The 13,374-nt window shown below is 33.1% G+C and overlaps 1 protein-coding gene across 2 annotated transcripts in view; it reads left to right on the top strand.

Moving 5' to 3' along the window:
* The window catches only part of Rbp6 (RNA-binding protein 6), a 786,239-nt gene that overhangs the window by 311,334 nt on the left and 461,531 nt on the right, over positions 1-13,374 (top strand). For both annotated transcript variants that reach the window (XM_018509673.1, XM_018509680.1), the window contains exon 3: positions 9,809-9,890. In XM_018509673.1, the coding sequence (XP_018365175.1) occupies positions 9,809-9,890 (82 nt within the window). The remainder of the gene's footprint in view (positions 1-9,808; positions 9,891-13,374) is intronic.

The following is a 13,374-nucleotide window of genomic DNA, read 5'->3' as shown; positions in this document are numbered from 1 at the left end:
CGTGTCATACGTCTTAATATAGCGTTTGAAATTTTAACTGCGATTTGCAATGTTTATTCGATAATTCATGCAAAGACGTATTTATGTGCATCTGCGTAATGTCTTTGACAGCACCGCTGTGTCACATTTATCGATGGTGCGCGTGAGCTTCGTATTTGCGGATAGGTCGCTGAGTGTTCGTCACTAATTTTGGTACGCTCGAGTACAGAAATAGAGATTTATTATTGACTTAGTATGAGTTTCATAATGTTTTTTTAGAGATAACTTACACGACTTGCACATGAGGAATGAAAATAGCGGATATTATTTGTTATATTTTATATTACCTTGAATAATTAAGAAAAGGGGAATAACCTAAATTTACTTAGAGTGAATGACTTGAGCTTATTATTAAACCGATCGACGAATTGTTTAAATCTGATCGAGTAACATGAAGTGTAAGTACATGTTTTAACTAATTTATTTTAAAAATTTGTCTGTGTCTTTGGCGTGAAATTACATTGATAACATTTAACTTTTCTTTTCGATGTACAATAAAAAATCGCTATCGATATAATTGATATACATATCGATTTTAGAGTTATTGTTTCATAGCTTTAATTAAATAACTTTTTTTTTATCTTAATTAACTTTAGAAAGAATTTAAGCTTTAAAAATGGTTATGTGTTATTTGTTAATATACTTTATAGTTGCAGGTGACTCATTCCCTTTTTCTTATCGATTTGTTAAAATTACTCTAACGTTAGAAACTTTTTCTATTTTTAATTTCATGTTTGGAAAAGTCTTCAAAATTCTTCAAAATGTCCTTATGTCGTATGTATTTGTATATTACGTCTTTATAGTTTTTACTGCAACAATGTTGTGCAATCAAAAACCATTAAGTCACGCGCTCTTATTATTAGCTGCTATTATTATTAATATCTGATATTATTATGAAATAATAATATCTCAGTTATGTTCCAAGGAATAGCAAGAATTCCGCTATACGCGATTATGGTATATCAAATTAGAATTCTCTTTGCCTCAACGTGTCGGCGTCGCTATAACAGCGAAACGATGCACGAGTATCATGACCCGTTGCCGAAGATGTGACATCCTTGGTGACAGGAATCTCATCCCGTGGATAATAGAGAGTGAGGAGTTCTCTTTTTGCCTCGGAGGTATCACGACGTCATTAATATAGCCATGGGACGCACGCTAGAGACTCTATCTCTCGCCCGTTCGTTTCTGCCTGCCGGGAGCAGGCGCGCAGTAACTCCGCGTTTATTCAAATGATGCTTTAGGTTGAGCCTTGAGCGTCCTTTGGCGAAGGATAAGTAATCCTGGCAGATTCGCGAGAGGCGTAACTCGAGGAAGAAGCGAAGAAAGAAGTGCGGCTGGAGATCAGAAAGAGAAGGAGGAGAGGTACGTTCGAGGATCAGGGATAGGATAGCAGGAGGAAGGAAGGGAGGAAGGAAGAGAGAGAGAGAGAGAGAGAGAGAGAGAGAGAGAGAAATGGGAAGACTGAAAACGAGATGGGAGCGGGAAGGAAGATAGAGAAGACGAAGGGACGAGGAGGAAGAGGCGGACAAGGCCATTCGTTTCAATGAACGGTTCTCTGGAATGGGAGAGAACCGCCCCTTCACCTCTCTCATTCTGTATCCTCCCTGGCTCCTGGGGGATCCGGGAGATAGGATAGGATAGAACTCGGTATATAGGACTTTATGCGAGTCTTCTCTGAATAGAAAAACACTCGAGCAGAGGCCAGCGTGCACCGTGCTTGCCTTGCCCCCTTCCATAGCGTCTCCTGCTACCTCTTCAGCCTCCTGGCATCTCTTCCGAGATTCCTCTCTAGCGTTGAATCTCATTTGAATGGAGCCCGCCACCTCGCCGTCTCTTCTTCCGCCATTGACTACTGCGTGGATAGTCAGTTCTGCAGCTTCCTCATGGAGGACCAATATACTCGAAGCATGATGCGGTATGATGTGAGACGAAAGATCTGAAGAGAGAATGAAGAGGTCTAAAGCGAGTAAGGATTGTATCAGCATCCACGGATTTGGAAGTAAGGAAGAAGTTCCGGATTAGCTCCGCTCTTTGGGCAATTCTTTGAAAGCTATTGAGACTTCTAGCACCTCGATCTGTTCAGAATTGTATATATTAGTGAAACTTTCAACCAAAAAAGTTTAACCGACAGTTTCGACAAAGTCTGCTATTAAGTTAAAAGATTTAAAATAATTTAAATACAAACGACAAATTTATTACCAATTCTGTGTGTACTAAAATGGTTTATTATGAATTGTTTTGTTCTCCGAAACTAACAATATATGAATCTTTTTCGAAAGATTACCAATTAACTAATATTATAAAATATAGATCTAGTGTATGAATTTAGAATTATTTTTAAACTATATTTTCATGAATATTAACCTAAACATGTAATGTATCTGGATCTCTTCAAATCTGAAATACGTACTTTATATTTGTGAAAATGTGGTATAAACGTATTATATACGAACAACTGCATATTACGTTAAAATATATAAAACGTAAGTTTGCAAACTCGGCAAAGACGCAGCATTCTTTTGCCGAAGAAAACTGTGGTTGGCACATTACCAATGCAAAACGCAATACAATGCATGCCACTTCGGCAAATTCACCGCTCGTAAACTCTTTAATGTCCTGTAATTTCTTCCTCTATTCCAAATAGAACTTTAAGTTTTGTTGTGTCGTAAAAAGATACAATTGAAAATATTTATTTATTATTTACATATTAGGTTATTAACTCTCAACTACATGAGTGGGTCATTTTGAATTCGGATGAAAAGTTTAGTTTGCCGTTATTTTGGTACGGTTAATATTGCAGAGCTAAAGTGAGGGAGTAAAAAAACTTGGAACCTTTTTCTGTGTAGATTGTTGTAATGCAATTGTTTCGTTGTTATCTTAAAGCTAATCGTGATAAAATAAAAGTTTGGCTTCGGTGACTTGGACCCGTCAAATGTAAATTCGACAAATTTTTGCCGAAAGTGAAAATTTGTTTTTAGTAAGTGCCTGTTTATTAGTGCTGTATTTAAATATATGTGTTGTCTTCTTATAATTAAAACATATATTCATTGTAAAAAAAGAACATTTTTGAAAGAGAGGCATCTTGGTGAAAGGATCGTTTTATTTTCTCGGAGTTATAAAATTGTGAATAAATAATGTCAAAAACATTATATATTTAATATAAAATATTTTCATTGCATTTTTTTTTTAAGAAAATACTCGACATACTTCCTATATCATTTTTCCGAGCATGTATAAAAATGTCTCCATTTCAGTCGTGCAAATAATTATATTTTTTGGAATGAATCAATATAACATTTTTTTTTAAAGTTTACGTTTTCTTCTTTTCAAAACACTACTTATTTTTATCTGTATCTTTTTTTATCATAAAAATATGATTTTTTGAAGAAAAACTGATTACTGCACTCTTTTCAGAAATTGTTCTTTAATATTTTTTGGTATAACTTTTTCAAAATTATTATCAAAACCTTTTTATGTTTTGATATCTCGATTCTATACCTACATATATTCTCGCATTTCATTAAAAAAAAAAAAAAGAAATTAATTATGCAGTATAGAGGACTACTTTTCAATGACCTTGACATATATTGTCAAGGTCGTGACGCCGAGTCACCTTGGACAAATTTTAGCCGTCGCTCGTTGTTTCTTGAAAAGTTATTAACAAAAAAAGTCCATCAATAAAATTTAATTTTTGGACACGACTGCGCTCCGATGAAACAAATTCCCTGCTTTAACAGAACAAAATATTTTTAATTATAATTTCTTATATAATTTTTCTTATATAATTTTGCCTCATCGACTTCGACAATAATTCCTTCGCCAATTTGACTTTGGTTGTTCGTTAACCATTGATTCATGAACTGAGAAGCCAGATTGTTGTAATTGAATATGTATTAAAGTAGAAAATTTTTAAATAAGTATACAAGTTTTCTGTTTCAAAGATACAAATATTTTACTTCAAAAACATAAATTGCCAGCTTTACAAACAATTGACCCTGTTCTCCATTTATATAGTGTTTTACCAAGTTATTAAATTACATGAATTACCTCTCTGCAAAAGTTAGTCCAATCAACTGCTGTGTGTGATGATATATTTGGTTATTTTTCTAGGAATATTTGCTTTACAAACACAAATTCTTTGCTTTAAAACCATTTTCTTTTTTATGAACTTTTTTTGTTAACAACTTTTTAATGAACAACAAGCGATGGTTAAAATTTGTTCAAGGTCACTCGGGGGCATGACCTTGACAACATATGTCAAGGTCAAGGTCATTGGAAGGTAGTTCCTCAGACTGCATAATTATAAAAAAAAATATATTTTCCGTTGTGATAATTACAGAGCCAGTAAAAAATATCGTGGGCGACTCGAACCCAGACATGTAAATTAAGACTCTAAAACGAGATGTGTAGTTGGCAATTGGTTAAAGGATATATTACAAGCTTTACATGTACTACTAAAAATTGTAATTTGTCTTTTTCTGTTTATTCCATTTGTACAATACTTAGTTAATCAACCTACTGTTACTTTAATAAGTGAACTGCAGTCTTTGCATTTTCAACGCTATAAATTACTGCATTCTTGAGAGAGGAGTTAAAGAAAGTTACAAGTAAACATTCCATTTCTCTCGAGCACTTCTTTATTCCAAGTCGACAACGTATCGCTTCAGCTTCCGTTTGTTGCCATTCGGAGCAGGGAAGAGCTCGGGACTGAGTAAGCTCTAGTCGCGTCACCGGCAAAGGGCCAAGGTATAAGCGGCTATCTTTTGAGCAACTGGAACGGCTGAAATGAGAATGCGAGACGATCGAGGGCCGCTCGTGAAAAATAAGTTGTGCCGGAAAACAATTAAGGAAATGACAGCCGTAAATTTCGGCGGATCGCGGCCACGTTTTAAGGACGCCTTTTCGCGAGAACGACGAAATTGCTTCCATCAATCCAACCAGGGACAAATTAAGCAAGAATCGGCAAGTCTGTTCAATAGGAAACAAGGATATACCCCCTCTTTTAGCGACATTTTTGTTGTAGAGTGACGTTATAGTGAGTTTTAAAAATGTTCAAGATCTATTGTGAAAACACAAAACATATTTTGAAAAACCTACGCTTTGAACAGGTTTGATAAAGTAAAGAATAACGTTTTTTTTTTATAATAAAATACCGTGTTTCTTTCTAAATATGTTTTTAATGCTTCAAACATTCTTTAAATAGTATTATAAAAAACATGATTAAAATATATTAAAAACCTCGATTAAGCAACTTTTAAACGGTTTAAAACATGTTTGAAATATGTTTTTATACGTGAATAAGAGAAATATATAAATATTTTAAACAGTAAAAATTCTTTGGAAAGAAAATAGACATTTTTTAATTAAAAATATTTTTAGCACTCATAACACAGTTATATAAAAATAGACCTTGTTTGGAGAGTTGAATAAACGAAGTGTTTTCCGATGGACTTTTGTTTGCTGAAAACGAATCCGGCCGCGGAATTGGTTTAACTAATGTCAGGTTTTCGAAAAAATTGAGGTCAAATATATCAAATTTGGCGTTTTTGGCCATATTTACTATTTTTCTGCGGCCAAAGTAAATTTTTTTTTCGACTTCATTTACACCACTTTAAAGTGTTATCTTTTACTTATAAAATAAATTTATATTTATTACGGTACGATTTTTTTTCATATGCATAATTAGCATATCAAGATTGCGCAAGATCGCATCGCGCACGCAAGTTGTCTATAAACTGTAAATTTCTAGGCAAATCGCAGGCATAAGCGTTACCAAAACAGTATTCCATACGCCATTTTAAGTATTAAAATTCTATCATATTTAGCCTCAAAAACATTAAGATACACGTTTTCTTAAAAACCTGTCTATACTTTCCAATTTTAATCCGTCCTAACGGATCCATTATTTTTAATTTTGAAATTTTAATATTAAGTAAATTCAGCAATCAAATTATAACAATAAAATTATGATATTTAGGAAACTTATTTTTACACAAAAATAGATCAGAAGGCTCATTTTAGCTACACTGCAAAAGAGTTAAAACTTTCATGTCTCGGTGAAAAATAATAATTGTACCGTAATAAATATAAATTTATTTTATAGGTAAAAAATAGAGCACTTTAAAGTGGCATACATGAAATTGAAAAAAAATTAAATTTAGTCACAAAAAATGATAAATATAGCCAAAAAAGCTAATTTTGGCACATTTAACCTCAATTTTTTCGAAAACCTGACGTGTTAGGCCAATTCCGCGGTCGGATTCGTTTTCAGCGAATAAAAATCCATCGAAAAATGCTTCGTTTATTCAGATCCTAAAAAATTATTTAACTATTTAATTAGTATTATAATTTTTAAATAAAAAATTTTATTATATATGTTGAGCAAAAAACATGTTAATTTTGCCAAAAATTACTGAAAGTAACGAAAGCTTATAAATAAGTTAAATAAATTTTTAGATTAGTTATGTCGTATTTCTAATCTCTAATATAAGAGATACGAGAATAATATTTTTTATCCTTCCTTTTATGTTTTTATCTACATTTTTAAATGGAATTTGAGTAGAGGAAAGTTACCGATATTAACATACGTCTCCTAAAGAGTCACCCCCTTATTTTCCGAAAATTAACTATATTGCATTCTATTAATACTGATAAAAACGTGATTTATTTAGATAAGTAATTTAGATAAAAATAAAGAAATACAAACTCATAATTTATATATTTGTGGCTGGTTTCTATACAAAATTAGCTATAAACGAATTATACAAATGCGAAAATAAAATTTTTACGATTTTCTTTTGCAATTGCGTAGTTCAAATAATATAGTGATTATATTATTGATAATTATTTATAATTATTGATAATATTATATTATTTTACATGTTTGTAGTTTCCTAAATCAGTTTTATTTATATTTTTTTCTCTCTATTTTTTCATAATGTGGTTTTAAATATAAAATTGGGGTGCAGCGTAAACCGGCATACCTGCTGTAAGATAGACCATAAGTTAATTGTATAATGTTGCATTATAGTGTACATAGTGTATAGTCCTATTGGAGTTGAATGCAAGTATGTATTAATGGAAAACCCTAAAAAAAAATCTATTGCGTTACACTTTTTACGTCTTACAGAACAGTATAAAATATGTACATAAATTCTTTTTCATTAGTTAAGATGGTATATACATGTGAATGAAAAACGTTTTATATATATAAAAGTGAAAAGGTTTTAGAAAAATCTTATATACATTCACTTCTAAGCATTTTGTACAGATAACTTGTAAAAGAAAAAGAAATAAATTTGTAGTATTACAGTCTACTATGTCAGCCCATTTTGGAGCCCATTTTGCCAGACGTTCATTGCTTATTTTACGGAAAACTGTTATATTATTATTATATCTGATAGATGCCTTTTTCTAGTCGTATTTATGTTTCTAAAGTTTTATTTTTAGTTTTTGTTTAGGAAACGTTATCCTAAAATAAAATAGTATGTCAGTATCGATAACCTTCCTCTCAGTTATTAAAGAATTTATTAGCCTTTCCTTTGTATTTAATAAGAATTTTAAATGGGGAAAATGCAATTAGTCATTGTCCTTTCGCTCTTTGCGTACGAATTTCCAAGATTTGAATAATACCTGCAAACTCAAAGGTCTGGTTTTTTGTCCTTTAAAAAAATTCTCTTTGAATTAAATACAAATTACAAATCCATTAAGAAGCAATTCAACAGCATGCTTCGATAATGCCCTTTTTTATTAACAAAATCTTATTTTCAAGAGGGATGATGGCGTAATAAACGGCAACGTCAATGTCTCTGGTCTAGCCTAATTGTCTTTTAAATGTTTCGTCATGAAACGAACATTAGCCAGCGTGGGGTTGATAACAGGTTCTCGCTGTATCGCTTCCTTAAGAATTCCGACTTGGTGCCACTAATTAACAGTGCCGGGGCCGGGTGTAATTTATGCGCGGGGCTCGTTACCAAACAGGTGGTGCCCGGTGGCTAATGACCTGGAGATACCAATAATTCATTGATTAATGCCGTGCGCTGAATTTGCAAGTCCAGTTATCTCGTATTTTCCGCACCCCAGCAATAATAATTATCAAACACTCAAGCTTTCGATTGTAGTCATTCATTCGCTCGTATTTTGTACAGAAAATAACAATAATTAAGATTTGTACTTCTATTGGTGCGTTCAGGGAGAGGCTATTAGCGCTATTTCTATCATTCTATTTTCGCTGTTTATTAGACGTAAAACAAGGATAGAATGACATCTTATTTAATGCAGGCAACTGTTCTTACCAATTTGGTATTTTTCTTTCTTTTATTTCGTATTCTTTGAACGGTCTTTATTGCATTTTTATTATGTTGACAGATGTGCAGTTTTATAACATTTTTTATAACTTTTTAAATTTCAATATTTGGCATTATTTTAACTTAAGCTTTTAATTATAATTCCGCGTGAATTAAAAAGCTATTATATAAAAAATAACAATATAAAGTAAGTTTTTTTCAGAAGTTTCAAATCATTAAAAATGCACTAATATGAAAAAGTAAAAGTTTACACGTTTATTTTTGTCGCAGCCTATCGTAAAATCATGTTGTAGATTTATTAAATCTCATCCGCGATCGTACAGACAAGTAACCGCTGAACATTACGAAGTCTTTAAAGTGGACTGGATGAAACAGCGTATAATTAGATAAGGTGTAAGACGTATTTGGAGCGCGGCCATGCTGGCCCGCCGCCAGTGTTCAGCTTTTCGCTATAAACCTACGAAAAGGGTCAAGGGGGTGTCCCTGGTGGAGAGAAGCGAGGAAGCTCTACATTGGTTACATCGGTCGCATTGATCGTATGGCACGTGTGTGATTGGATAATTTCTCAGCCAACTAAAAAGTAAAAAAGGGAAGAGACCCTGGATATAATTTTTTTTCTTTTTGTTGTTCACTATGTAAAAAAAGATATCAGTGTTCTAATTTCTGGCTGTGTTTGATAATTATACCATAGTCCACAGATTTGTCTTCGTAACGTATATCTTTGTGACGCATGTATCGTTTTTATGATACTTTTATTTGAATAATTTGTTTCACGATGTTATTTTTCTGGTAAAAAAATTGGCTAGAATAAGGATAAAGAATAAAAACAGTTATTTATATTTATTAATAGTTATAACTTTAATTTAATTATTATTGGTATCTTTTTTTTATTTTTATTGTACATTATACAAAACTATAATTTTATTACTATCTATTTACTTAACGGAAAACGGTCGTTGAGCAAACTCGTCATAGCAGGTGCACAATGTGTAGAATTAGCTACCATCAAAGCTAGGTTGTGTTAAGCTAAAGCTTTACTTTGGACGCACGCACCACGTTTATCAGGCTACGAGGATTACGCTCCGAAGTGTCGACTCGTGTTGTTATCTACTAATTCCAATTAGCGTCAGTGATCTTCTGTGTTACCTTCAGCTCTAACTTTGGTTGACATATGTCTATGCGAAGGGATAATTTGGATTTCCGTCGCGATGCCACATTATGCCTGACATATATTTGCGTTAAAAGGAACACTTTTATAAAAAAAAGGGCGAATATGTATTGCGATGAAAATAATGCTTTTTTGAATGAGAATGATATAATTATATATTTTATATTATGATAAGAGAAATATAACATTGAAATATATCTATATTTTAACAGTTTTTTTATATGACGTTGAAAACACTTATATAATAATTTCCTATTGTGCCAAAACTAATCAAGTGGTTTTATTGTTTTAGAGAGCCTCAGGGAGTATTTCACCAAGTACGGAGACATCACAGAGGTTATGGTTATGAAAGATCCCACCACACGACGATCAAGGTAAGTAATGTAAGATATGCTTGCATATCGTATATAGCAGGGCTAAATTACATTTTTTTTTTTTTTATTAACTTTGGTGGATTTTTTATTATTTCTATTTTTTTATTGTCTAAAAATTGAAAGATTTATACATTTCTTACAAATATTGATTAACATCTACACGGAGAGAATTTTTTCTTAGAATTTACCCTGAAAATATGACAATCGTGGGACAACATTGTATTTCGAAGAATTTTGATATAAATCTCTCTCATTCATTAATAAAACTACAATAAAGTATAAAATAAGTTTGATCAATTTTACTGAAGTGCATGATAAAAATCTTTAAAATATTGTATTGTACCACAATCACCATATTTTCAGGGTAAATTTTAAAAGAAAATTCTCTCCGTGTATTAGAAAATATGTCAGGTACATCTTCATATATGAATAATCTGGTATACATTTAAACGTGCTCGTAAAATTTTATAACGTCACAGCCACGTGTCACTCTTCCGGAAATTTTCATTATATTCTTTATTTTAGTTACTAAATGCCGAAAACATGAATATGATTGACGTGTGAAGGCTTTGCTAAAAATAAGTATAGTCGGTAGGCTATGAACCTGGTCTTTTTATTTTTCTTGTTTTGTTCTTTCTATTTTATTCACATAGGGGAAATGAAAGAAAATTATAACAAATAATATTTATATAGCCGGGAAACTTATAACTATCAAAATTAATAATATTTCTAAGTTATAATAAGATAATCTTAAGAGAGAGTGATGCAGATTATTTTTAATAATATAATAATAGTAATTATAGTTATGATAATTTTTTATAATAATTTTTAATAATAATTTTTCGAAAGAAATGTGTTTAAAAACGAAATTATGCAACCCAAAATGTTTTATGTGGAGTAACTAATGTGTTGCGAAGATGCTTATAGTAGCGTTTTTGATACTCGCTGCAAAATTAATTCACTGCGTTGTTCACATCACGAGGACTAATGCGCAGTATAATGCAATGATATATAGCGTGCTGCGAAAATCGAGTTTCGGGTCGAGTGTCGCTGTTAAGCAGAAAACAGAGTAACACCGAAGCGGATGGTAAATGCCAGAGCACACCAGCATCAGAGTAATTACCGGTTTTTAAGTGGAGGAAACGAGGGGCGAGTCCGACGACGAGGGTCGAAAGAAGAGGGACTGGTAGGAGGGTCGAAGGGGTGCGTCCAGCCGTTATATACAGTATACCCTGGTGTGAAAGGGAAGCGCGTGCGTCTTATCGCCCATCGAATGTAAAGCTGATATTTTATTATTGTAAGATCGACACAGAGCGTGACTTGTCAGTGCGTAACTGCAGGTATCATTATTGAAACGTAATTTAAAGACATTTTAAACGTAAATAATGAAGTCCCTGCGATTATTCCGTATGATGGTTACCGTATGAGTATTTTTTATTTTATTGCTTTAATCTTGATTTCCATTTTCCTAGATATGAATGGGTTGTACAGCGATAGATATAACTCAAATGCGTAAAACTTGCTTATACACTTATGAATACTTCAGAAATAATATACATTAGATAATAATTCAGAAATATAGAAATGATTGTATTTTGTAATTATAAATAAAGTAGGAAAGATTCATTAGTTAGAACAGTGTTACCGTAATAAGAGTTCTATTATACTTTTTGCAATATTATATAATTAAAGTACAATCAATAGAATGTAAATCTAAAAAATAACACGTGAAAAGATTATTTCGCTCTCAATTATATACATTTTATTTTAATTAAATTTTCTTTTGAAATATTTTTCTATTTGCAACTTTAAATCTTGAATTTTTCTACATTATAATCTTTCTTTCTGTAGACTTTTTATATTTATCTCTTTATTTCTAGCTATTCTATATATAATTATATTTTACCTATTAAATCTTTTTAATTTTAAATTTTATGAATTTCATAGTGCACAGACCTATTATGTATTCAAGTCCTTAATATCCGCCATTATCAACACTGAAGTCTTTACATTATAAAAGCGCGCCGTCAAAACGTTTGTGCAGCGATAATCGCAGTCGAATTGTCGCTGTTTAAATTGCCGTCTCTGGCGCTTATGCGCTGGTTACCTCTTGTGCCGTGCATTTCTCCGTCTAATTAATTGGCCAGAAACTTTCGGGCCATGCCCGCCAACCTTCTCTAATTATTCGTTCCTTTCATTCCCGCGGGAGGAGCGGGAAGGAGTAGGAGGTTGGGACACGAAGGAGAGAAGGAACTGCTGGACAACAAAACGAAACAGGGGACAACTTACTTCCATCGAGTTACAAAGCACAAGCAACAGCCGGGCCTATTCGCACCAGCTTATTAAGCGAAAATAAAGCCCGCAAAATCAAAGAGCATTTCCCACACCCTTTCGGCTCCTTGCATTTATTCGTCACTTTCTCTCTCCCTCTTCCTCTGAATTTTTGTGAATCTGCTCCCTTCTAGTCTCTTCTTCCATCCGTGTCCTGGATAGTTTGAAGTCTGCTGACAATTAAGAGTTTTGTTCTTTCTTCCTTCCACCGACGAGCTCGTTATGAACACGTCGAGCTGGATAAATCCGTTTCATCACTGAAAGAAAAGGCTGAAGATTGAGATTTTAGCGTTCGGAGATTAACAGAAGTATCTTCTTATCGTTAGTCCGAAAGAATTACACATACGATGATTAATTAATGAAGATTTCTTCTTACAATTAATAGTAAGTGCTGAATCATAAAATATAAATAAATCAAATAATCTGAAGGGCTGCGAGCCAAAAATACGCAAACAAAAATATATTCTAAATTATAAATATGAGATTACAACAAACGTTTCGACGCCGATCGGGTCATTCTCGATATTATCAAAAATTTTTAAATATTAATATTACACGGCAAATTATCTAGAATTTCAATAACTTAATACGTGTAGAAAGTAATGTAAATAAAATATAAAGAATCTTCCTGATTTCTTTAGGGAGATAACCTATTTAGTTGAAGAACATTAAGGATGCAAAATAATATTTTACCAGCAAAATCAGTCTACGTTGCAAGATTCGCGAGCTCGATGAGTTATCGTTATAGATTAATCGAAATGTGCCGTCGATAGATTTAAATTTCTTTCGTCGTGATATAAACGGGGTATTTCTCGGGTAGGTGGAGATCGTTTAAGGGTTGGGCGCAACGGAGATGGCGAGTGGAGGAGACCGAATGGAGAGATAGAAGGGACCGTCCGGGAACTGGAGCGGTTGAATCCCTCAGCGCCACGTCGTAGCTCATATCTGCCGCAAGGGGACGCGGATCCTGTATGCAGGGGTTGAGGTATGGGGTTACTCTGCGGGTTGTAAATTAATGGTTAGCCCGTGGCATGGTGGGGTTCGGCCTAAGGGTTCTGGTTGATCTATGGGCGGCATGTGTGCCAGGTCAAACGGGCCTTGCCCACTGATACGGGAGCGAAAATATCTCTCTCTCTCTCTCTCTCTCTCTCTC

This window comes from Trachymyrmex cornetzi, unplaced genomic scaffold (genome assembly GCF_001594075.2).
Source record: "Trachymyrmex cornetzi isolate Tcor2-1 unplaced genomic scaffold, Tcor1.1 scaffold11, whole genome shotgun sequence".
NCBI classification, from domain to species: Eukaryota; Metazoa; Arthropoda; class Insecta; order Hymenoptera; family Formicidae; genus Trachymyrmex; species Trachymyrmex cornetzi.
The sequence above is the reverse complement of the archived record's forward strand: the minus strand, read 5'-3'. Positions and strand labels throughout refer to the sequence as shown.